Genomic DNA, 10,335 nt, shown 5'->3' with positions numbered 1-10,335 from the left:
AAAAAAAAAAAAAAAGTTGTGAAAGCTACTTAAATGTTTGTCTCAGTTAATGTCATTCTTTTTTTTCGTTTGTAAGGGTGGACTGGACAGTGTGACTTTGTTGTGTTTTTTTTTCCCTGTGGAGACAAAGTCTCATTCTGTTGCCCAGATGAGAGTGCAGTAGTGAGATTACAGTTCACTGTAAACTTGAACTCTTGGGCTCAAGTGATCTTCCCTCCTTGGTCTCATGAGTAGCTAGGAATACAAGCTTGAGCCCTCTACTTCTGGCTCTCATTATTTTTTATTTATTGATTGATTGATTTTTGGACAGAGTCTTACTTTGTCACCCTTGGTAGAGTGCAATGGCATCACAGCGTACAGCAACCTCAAACTCTCGGGCTTAAGCAATTCTCTTGCCTCAGCCTCTCAAGTAGCTGGGACTACAGGTGCCTGCCACAACACCTGGCCATTTTGTTGTTGTTGTTGTTGTTGTTGTCGTCGTTGTTTAGCAGGCCCCAGGCCGGGTTCCAGTCCACCTGCCCCGGTGTATGTGGCAGGTGCCCTAACCATTGGGCTGCAGGCTCGAGCCTCCTGGCTCATTTTAAATCTTTTCGTAGAGACGGGGTCTTGCTATGTTGCCCTGGATGGTTTTGAACTTCTGTGCTCAAGTGATCTTCCCACCTCAGCCTTCCAGAGTACTGGGAGTACAGCCATGCGCCACTGCCCATCCCCTTCTGTCTTATGTTCACTCTTTGAGATGAGATTTAAAAGCTTTAATGGAGAAGTGTGATCTTTGCTGTGAGAATCTCACTGGCTCTCAATTCATTCTTCTAGTACTCGGGTTTCATATTTTGCTGTTTTTGATGGACATGGAGGAATTCGAGCCTCAAAATTTGCTGCACAGAATTTGCATCAGAACTTAATCAGGAAATTTCCCAAAGGTGAGAGTGAGAACTAATATTCATTTTGGTTTTTGTTGTTTGCATGGCCGTGTGAATCAGATATGTCATTTTGGCTTTAACAGAGACTCACTGGTGACTCTTAAAAGAATGGGGCTGAGAGGGGTGGACTCAGGCTTCAAGGTGTAGCAGCCGTGTGGGCATGGCTTAGTGTCCTACTGCTCATGTCTAAGCAATGGGCATCTTGTGTTAATTGTCTTTGGGTATAGCGGGTGTCTTGCTTTTACATTTGGGAAACTAGTAAAACCAAATTCAGATGATACTTGTAGATAAGGATGTAGGGATTATTCTTACTCACACTTCAGAATCAATTGATATGCAAAAAGTACAAAAACAAAAATGATGTTGGGAGAGGATACTCTTTCCTCATTGAGAGATGCTTTCTTTTGGCCCTTCTGTGATAGGAGATGTAATCAGTGTAGAAAAAACTGTGAAGAGATGCCTTTTGGACACTTTTAAGCATACTGATGAAGAGTTCCTTAAACAAGCTTCGAGCCAGTAAGTATAACTCCTTGAAGAAGTTGGAGTTATGGTGTTTCTCCTAAACACTTTTCAGGTCTTCTGATATGGGTTAATACTAATACCTACTGTATGAAAAGTGCCTAGCACTGAGGAAATGCTTTTAACCATTAGCAAAACCTAAAACAGAAAAAAAGCAAGTATCAGGGAAATAGGTCTTTTTTTGGAGACAGAGTCTTGCTCCATTTCCCTGGCTAGAGTGCTATGCCCTCAGCCTAGCATATAGTAAACCCAAATTCTTGGGCTCAAACAATCCACTAACCTTAGCCTCCTGAGTAGCTGGGACCAGAGGCATGAGCCACAACGCCCAGCTAATTTTTCTTTTATATCGCCCTCGATAGAGTGCTATAACGTCACAGCTCACAGCAACCTCAAAACTCTTGGGCTTAAACGATTTTCTTGCCTCAGCCTCCCAAATAACTGGGACTACAGGCACCTGCCACAACACCCAACTAATTTTTGGTTGTAGTTGTCATTGTTTGGCAGGCTGGGCTGGGTTCAAAACTGCATTGGTGTATGTGGCTTGCGCCCTAGCTGTTGACCTACAAGCACCGAGCCTAATTTTTCTATTTTTAATAGAGACGGACTCTCACTTTACTTAGGCTAGAATCAAATTTTAGCCTGAGTTCAAGCCATCCTCCAGCCTCAGCCTCCCAGAGTGCTAGGATTTCAGGCATGAGCCACTCCACCTCGCCTGAAATAGTGTATTTTAAAGTATAAGACTTAGCATTCAGCCCTGGAAATTAATGTTAAAGTGCTAGGCTATTAGCAATGACTGTATTTCTGATGTGTTTCCCTCCAGGAAGCCTGCCTGGAAAGATGGGTCCACTGCCACATGTGTTTTGGCTGTAGACAACATTCTTTATATTGCCAACCTTGGAGATAGTCGGGTACGTGGCTCTGGAGCCAACCACTTAGATGACAATATGTTTCATGTGGGGGGAAACCTGAATAAGTACTAGTTGAATAAGATTAAAATGATGGCTGGGTTAAAGTCTTTCTTCTTGTGGGTTGTCCTGCTTCAGAGTTTAATTTATGCTTAGGGGAACACCAGCTATTGAAACTGTTCTCTGGGAAGACTTATGCCCTGTACAGACTTCTTTAAAACTCCTCTCCTTTCTCTTTTGTTTCTATTTTCCTCTCACGGTTTCTTTTGTATGTGTGTGATGCTATGGTGTGCGCAAGTAGCTTGAGGACTATTTTATGTCATTATTTTGACCTCAGACAGTAATGAATGAAAAATATTAACCCTGCTCCTCAAAATCATTGTAATTTCAGAATAACTGTTACAAAAGCTGTAACAGAGAGAAGTACTAGGTGAGGTGCCATTCATTCCTGAGAAAGCAAGGTGTTTGCCCCAGTGATAGTTGTGGCTAATGACAGAAAGGAGCAGGGGGTGCTCTGGAAGGCTGGCTTCTGTGCCTCCCTGCTCTGCATAAGGAGCACTTGTTCAAGTCCATTGCCATTTTTTCTCCATGCTGCTTCAGCATGGAGACAAAGTGATCCTGCACACGCTTAAGCAACATCTTCACACCCTTCACCTTTGGTAATTTGGGGCGGTGCTCATCAAACAAACGCCAAGCTTTAGGAGTACAGGAGTGAGCATAACAGATGACAACCCCTGCCTGGTGGAGTTTGTATCCAGTGATCCTTTAGTAGAGTGGCTCTAGCACATACGTGTTTAGACCAGGTGACTACAAAATTAACAGGAGGAGAATTGTCAAAAGAAAAAGGCTTTAGGAGTCAGGCCCACATTTGAATCCTGACTCTGCTGTATGACTTCAGGTGTGTTACTTGTCCTTCAGGACTTGGTGTCCTCCTCTTTGAAACAGACTCAGTAAACCTGGTGCAAGTGAGAACATGTAGAGGCAGCAGTGAGGGTGCCTGCCCAGGATTTGGCCAGCGTGCTGAATGCTGCCCTCCTCTTGGCCTCTTTGTAGACTCATGGGGACTCACATCTTTGACCTTGGAGGCTTCAGGTCAAAAGGGACTTTGATGCTTGTTGAGTGCCTCCCTTTCTTGTCACAAATGTGACAATAGCCAAAGTGAGCAATTGGCTTTGGCTATCTAGCAGAGTTTGCAGCAGTTGAGATCAAAACCAGGGGTGTCGTTCCCTGACTGTTGTGTCTTTGATGATTCTTTGATGCTTAATTTTCTGAACTTGTCTTTATAACAAGAGGCTGATGGGAAGCTCCATTGTTAACCTTTCCCTACAACTGGTGAATTCAGGCCCTGGGCTCACTGTTCCTGCCTATTGTGATCTCCATCTTCCTAGGCAATCCTGTGTCGTTACAATGAGGAGAGTCAGAAACACGCAGCCTTGAGCCTCAGCAAAGAGCATAATCCAACCCAGTATGAAGAACGAATGAGAATACAGAAGGCTGGAGGAAATGTCAGGTAACCAAGGCTCCTAGTAAGTTCTAGAGAAGGAGGGCTGTTGGCTATAGAAGTGGCCTCGAGACTGTCAAGAGTTGAACTTCTCTGTTAATGTAGTCTTCAGGGTGATGAGACTGGTTCAGGTCAACACAGGTGACGTAGGTGGGTGACTGTTGTAGGACTTCATATATGTTTAGGCAGGCAAAGTATGTCCACAAGATTAACATGCCTACCTAAATTTGAAAAGGGACAAAATCTGTCTCAAATTCACATTTGCAATTTGTAATGTTTTCTGTGTGCCTGGGAAGTTTCTTAACTGCTGTCATTTGTCCCACTAGTAAGTTTGAGGTATTAGATGACCACTCCAGGGAGAAAACCTAAAGTAGTTAAGCAGGAGACATTTGTAGTATGTGTTCTCCCTGGACTTCCTGAACAACTTTTCTGGCACAGAGAAGCACGTCTTACCCGGCTCTTGACTTCAATTCCATTTCACCTCTCTCTCTAAATCTTTGAAAACCATGCATCTGCTGTGGTTTATAATCTACTATCTCTCCGCAGCAACTAAAGGAGGGCTTATGTTTTTATTACAGGAAAATATCCTAAAGTAAAAGGACATTGCATTATGAATTTGATTAGTAGTATTTTCTGGTTCATTGTACAGTTTGGCCATTAAAATTTTATTTTCTGTTGGGAGATGAGAGAAGTAATATGTCAGTGTAAGACTACAGTTACTCTGCTCAGCGTAGTTTCTCTGTTGTTGTTTAAAACATTTGGAAAAGTCTGTTCTTGATGCAGGCTAAGTCTAACCAGTGCTGCAAGAGATCTCTGGAGAGGAGTCAGAGCCCTTAGAGTTTGTTTAGAAGTACCTGGATTAGTGAGAGATGATTTAGTTTGTGGTAGGTGCAATTTACATAAACAGTGATGGGATTGTAGGCCTGGTTTCAGACCTCAGTTTTTGCCATCACGACTACTGTCCTAGTGACCTCTGTGGAAGGTAACGCCTGAGCATGTGACCCTAATGTGTCAGCCTCACCTCTTCTGCCCTTTCTTATAGTCCTTCATAGAATATATTAACAGTCCTGTGGCTGAAAGTAAGGCCATTTGTGTTGCTGTTCCTTCCTATTTCCCAGTTGTCATTTACTTCAGAACAGTGGTTAGATGCCTTAGAGATACCACTTGATGGTGTGGACTTGGGTGAGCCCTTCATGTCAGAGAACGGAGGCTGGAAGACAGACATGGCTGCTGTCCCTGAGCAGCAGAGCACTGTTGTGATCTGCTCTCCTGTCTGAGGTCAGGACTGGCCCCCCACCCAGCTTTTACTATTAAAGTTTTCAAGTATGCAGAGAGAAATTTAAAATAGTAAAGTAAACATTACCATATCTACCATTTGGATTCTGCAGTGAATATTTTGTTCTGTTTGCTGAGTGTGAGTGTGAGGCTGAACTATTTGAAAGTTAGTTGCAGACATGACATAACATCCTAAACACGTAGGTGTGCATCTTCTGGATATAAGGATGTTCTCAACATAGTCCACAATCGTTTCATCAGACAGTCCTACCTAGTACGCCTTAGTTTATGTTAGGTTAACATCCTGTCTGTATTCATATTTCCCCAGTTGTCCCTAAAATGTCTTTGTTTCAAACCAGGGTCTAGCCAGTAACATTCATGTTTACCTTTCTTGCTAGGCTTGGAGTTATATTAATGTCAAGTTACCAACATTCCAAATTTGTCTGTTTCTTCATGGCATTGTTTCCTTATATATCTTATAATATGGGAGTTAGGTGTAAAGCCTTCTTTAAATTCAGATTAAGTGTTTGCAGCTAAAATATTCCATGGGGTTGCTATATACTTGGTAGTCCTCACTTCAGTAAGCACGTAGTGTCACCACTAGTGTACCAAGTCCCTCGGGGGGATAACAGCCAGATGGCTTCCTATTAAGTTGTTAAGTATGAAATGTCTGGTTTCTTTAAGTACTGAGTTTGACAGTTGATATCTCTGACATTTCACTTTGGCACATATTGTTTAATTTTTAATGTGAAGCTACATCTTCATTCTTTCAAATACATGTTTTGGCTTGTGATTTTTTTTCACTTTTTTTTTTAAGAGCAATTTTTGTAACACCATGGATAAGTCAAAATTTTGTGTTATTTTCAAATATGAGTTCCAACGTGGGACCAATGCAGTATAGACAGCTCAAAGTACCAACAAAGTTGTTTGGGAAGGATGTGGCTAATTAACACATAGTATGTCAGTGGTTTGAGAAGTTCCTTTCTGGTAACTTTAACCTTGAAAATGAGCCACATAGGTGACCCATGACCAAGATGGATAATGATGAGTTGAAAGCTATAGTGGAAGTGAATCTACCTCAACCTACATGTGAATTAACCACAAGGTTTGATGTTACTGTTCCAACAATATTGGGCCATTTGAAACAAATCGGTGAGGTAAAGAAGCTGGATAGATGGGTTCTGCATGAATTGAATGAGCATCAGAAGAGAAATCGTGTTAAAGCTTGCCTTTTTTTGCTGTCACAACATGAAGGAGAACCGTTTGTATGCTGTGTTGTTACATGTAATGAAAATGGATTCCTTTGGACAATCACAAATGTTTGGCACCCTGGTTGGATAAAGATGAAATGTGGAAACATAGTCCAAACCCGAGTATTTATCCAGAAAAGTAATAGTTTGGTGGTCCAGCACTGGTATTACCCACTACAGCTTCATGAAACCTGGTCAGTCAACTACAGCACATGTCTGCTGCAACAAATTGGACAGAATAATGAGGATATTTGTGATTAAGCAGCCAAATCTGGAGCTAGATGATAGTAGCACAACAGTGAATGCATTTTAATATCACTGACCATACACTTAAAAATGGTTAAGATTGTAAATTTTATGTATATTTTACCATAGTTAAAAAATGGAACCCCCCCATACATGGCTCAAAATCTAATTAAGCAAAAAAGACATGTTTAGAGAGGTCATATTTTTATCTCTGCCCCTTTGCCCTCTTTCTTGAATTTTTTTTTTTTACAAAAATAGCCAAATTTGTGTGTGTATTCTTATTTTTTCTTTCTTAGACTAAAGGCCGCAGTGAATTTCTCTTGAGTAGGTAAAGACAGTTTTATTTTTATTTTATAAGAAGGCAACTGAACAGATGAGGGGATGTGTACAGATAGCACTCAGATTTAAATACGTTCTTAAAGCTCGGTCAAGTGCAAGTCTGTCAGAACTAAAAGGAGGCGTCCTGGAATTGTACCTTCAGTTGCTTGGTAGCACCCAGCGTGTTACTCCACTGGATTTGGGCGTCTGACAGACTTTGATTTCCCAGGTTTGCAGGCATTGCTTGTGGACAGTATCTTTATCCCTGCTTCGACATGGTAAAGGAGCACAAGTCCAAGCAGTCCCCAGCATCTCATAGCAACGATTAACCTTAAACCCATAAATACAAAGGTCACTACAAAAGTTTTGAGACAAACTGTGTTACAGTATATTATTTCACTTCCAAGAAATGACAATCCACAGCCGTGACCTTTCTGATGCACCCAGGCAAATTTCAACCTGCCCAGTTTATCATTGTTGCTGGGAGGTGTCATTTGTTTCCCTGTGCAGTGCTCAGTTGGTGTCAGCTGTGGTGCTGGGAAGAGAGCACTGTTACATGGTGATTTTCTATTTTAAATGTGGGTTAAACAAGTCTTTGCAACAGGCTTGCGGGAACCTTATTCCTTCCCACATGGCAGTTTTTTGGTGGTTTCAAAAATTTAGAAGAGGTTGAACCTCACTGAAAGACGAGAGGTGTGAGCATCTGGCAACCACGGTGACTGAGGTAAATAGTGTTGCTGTGGAAAAATGGTTCAGGAAAACAATGGAGTTGACACTTAAGGAAATTGAAGCAGCACTACAGATTAGGTCACCAGCAGTGACTAATGTACTGCACGATTATCTTAGATTCAGAAAAGTTTCATCCCAGTGGGTGTCTCACAAGCAAAAGTGCATCTGTGTTGAATGGTGGGCAGAAGTGCTGCTCAGATTTAACAGAGGCAAGTCTGGATGCATTTCTGATGTCATTAGCGATGATGACACTTGAGTTTACCAGTTTGATCAGAGAATAAATATCAGTCAACAGCAAGGACTTTTCTCTATGAAAATCCACCAACCAAAGTGAAGTGGCCCTGCAATGTCAGAAAGAAAAATGGTGGTAACTTTATTCTCCAAAAGCAGTTATGTCACAGTTACTCTGCTGGAGAAACAAAGGACTATTGCTGCTCAGTGGTATACAGTAGTATGATGACCAGAAGTTTTCAGGAAGTGTCGAGGACAGGACTGCAGGAGACCATCTTGCACCATGACAACACGTCTGTCCACACAGCCAACATCACCATTCAGTTCCTGGAATCCACAGAGGTTAAACTTAGGACTCATCCAACCTGTGGTCCTGACCTGGCGCCATGTGATTATTTCCTATTCCCTACTGTAAAAAATTGCATATGCAAAAGAAGGTTCTCCAGCCCTGAAGAAGCTGTTCATACCAATGAAAGCAAGCTTATAGTACTTGAAAAAAATGAGTGGAAAGAGTGTTCACAGAAGTAGTTCAGAAGAAAGCAAAAGTGCTTAGAGGCTTGGTGCCTGTAGCTCAGTAGCTAGGGTGCTAGCCACATACACCAGAGCGGGTGGGTTCAAATCTAGCCCGGGCCTGCCAAACAACAATGACAACTACAACCAAAAAACAGCTGGGTGTTGTGGCAGGAGCCTGTAGTCCCAGCTACTTGGGAGACTGAGGAAAGAGAATCACTTAAGCCCAAGAGCTTGAGGTTGCTGTGAGCTAATACGCTACAGCACTCTACCCAGGGCAACATAGTGAGACTCTCTACCCCCCACCCCCAAAAAAGTGCATAGAATATTGAGGTGATTATTTTGAGAAAATGTATCAGAGTGATTTTACATTTCTTAATTTTTGTATGTCTCAAAATTTTCATAGTGTTCTTTGTAGTAGGAAGTCTAAGTGTCTGATGATGAAAAAGGACTGGAACAGAAAACAGCAGCAAACATAGCTAAGGTCTGAGGACTCTGTTGAACGACTTCCCCATTAATAGGCAAAGAGTTTTCTGGTTGGCACATGGAATCAGAGAAGAGAAATAAAGCAGCATAAAGCAAAAGTTAGAAGTGCTTCAGCACAAAGGCCAATCCTAATAAGGGCTGGCACCAGGGGACAGGCACATTGTCTTGGTAGCTTGAGACTTAACTGCTCCATCTGAAGTATTGTAATTATGCTGGAAAAAAACTTTGAGGCTATGCTGGAAAAAACTTTGAGGAGGATAGGGGAAGGAGAGTAAACTTTGTAGCAGTCTGTTGGAGAGTCTGCTATGAAACTGCTTCCTGCTGTCCAGAGTGGTGCAGATACTCTATGTACTAGAAAGAGTTCTAGTACAAGTGAAGCAGACCAAGCAGTGTGAAACCTGTGGGGCTTTTGGGGCTGAATGGTCCTCATCAGGAGTGACCCTTAGAAACTTTACCAGCACCTCACCAAGGGTAAGTGGTGTGGTCTTATCCTCAGGCAATGCATAGGCTCAAAGTTGGGACTCTGGTCTCTCTCAGGTTCACTAGTATTTGCACACACACATCCTGAATTAGACAGCACATTGGGTAGAGGCAGAGTGTCAGGCTGGCTTGCCATAATTTTACCAAAATATTTTCTGAAATAAAAGTGGCTTTTCCTAGATCCATGATTCTGTCCATTTTTCTTTCCACCAGTTCCGTCAATATTTGAGTAAGTGTAAGATTCTCCTGTTGTTTGGAAATTTGCTCAGTAAATAAGAATGAGAGGTGCAGCTTTTGTGCTGCTCACTTTTTTCTTAATCAGACTTAGGAGTTATTCCATGTTTTCTGTACCAAGCTGTGCTATACCAGAGGTGCTGGTAGTAACTCAGTCTCCTGAGACCTGCTTACTGTGGAGGTTGTCATTGTGCTCTTAATTTTGTTGAAACCTGATGGGTTTATGTCTAGGATTTGCTGGGGTGGGGGCGGGGCACACCAGGTACCCACTTACTTGGTCACAGAAGTGGCATTTTGTGAACTTCTCCTGGTACCTAAACCTTGAGCTGCTTCCTGAACTGGTGTTCTTTTTTCTTTTTTCTTTTCTTTTATTTTTTTGAGACAGAGTCTTAAGCTGTCACCCTGGGTGGAGTGCCGAGGTGTCACGGCTCAGCAACCTCAAACTCTTAGGCTTAGGTGGTTCTCTTGCCTCAGCCTCCCAAGTGGCTGGAACTACAGGCTCCCACCATGATGCCCAGCTATTTTTTGGTTGTAGTTGTCATTGTTGTTTGGCAGGTGCAGGCTGGATTTGAACCTGACAGGTCTGGTGTATGTGGCTGGTGCCGTAGCCACTGAGCAACAGTCGCTGAGCCTGAACTGGTGTTCTTTTTTTTTTTTTTTTAGAATAGAGCCTCAAGCTATCCCCCTGGGTAGAGTGCCATGGCATCACAGCTCACACCAACCTCCAACTC

At 42.4% G+C, this 10,335-nt stretch overlaps 1 protein-coding gene across 2 annotated transcripts in view; it reads left to right on the top strand.

Moving 5' to 3' along the window:
* ILKAP (ILK associated serine/threonine phosphatase) overlaps nucleotides 1-10,335 on the top strand; it is a 23,813-nt gene that overhangs the window by 9,456 nt on the left and 4,022 nt on the right. For both annotated transcript variants that reach the window (XM_023518234.1, XM_023518235.1), the window contains exons 5-8: nucleotides 814-920; nucleotides 1,343-1,436; nucleotides 2,260-2,347; nucleotides 3,733-3,854. In XM_023518234.1, the coding sequence (XP_023374002.1) occupies nucleotides 814-920; nucleotides 1,343-1,436; nucleotides 2,260-2,347; nucleotides 3,733-3,854 (411 nt within the window). The remainder of the gene's footprint in view (nucleotides 1-813; nucleotides 921-1,342; nucleotides 1,437-2,259; nucleotides 2,348-3,732; nucleotides 3,855-10,335) is intronic.

This window comes from Otolemur garnettii, unplaced genomic scaffold, assembly GCF_000181295.1.
Source record: "Otolemur garnettii isolate 467f Iridium unplaced genomic scaffold, OtoGar3 scaffold00133, whole genome shotgun sequence".
Taxonomy (NCBI): Eukaryota; Metazoa; Chordata; class Mammalia; order Primates; family Galagidae; genus Otolemur; species Otolemur garnettii.
The sequence above is the reverse complement of the archived record's forward strand: the minus strand, read 5'-3'. Positions and strand labels throughout refer to the sequence as shown.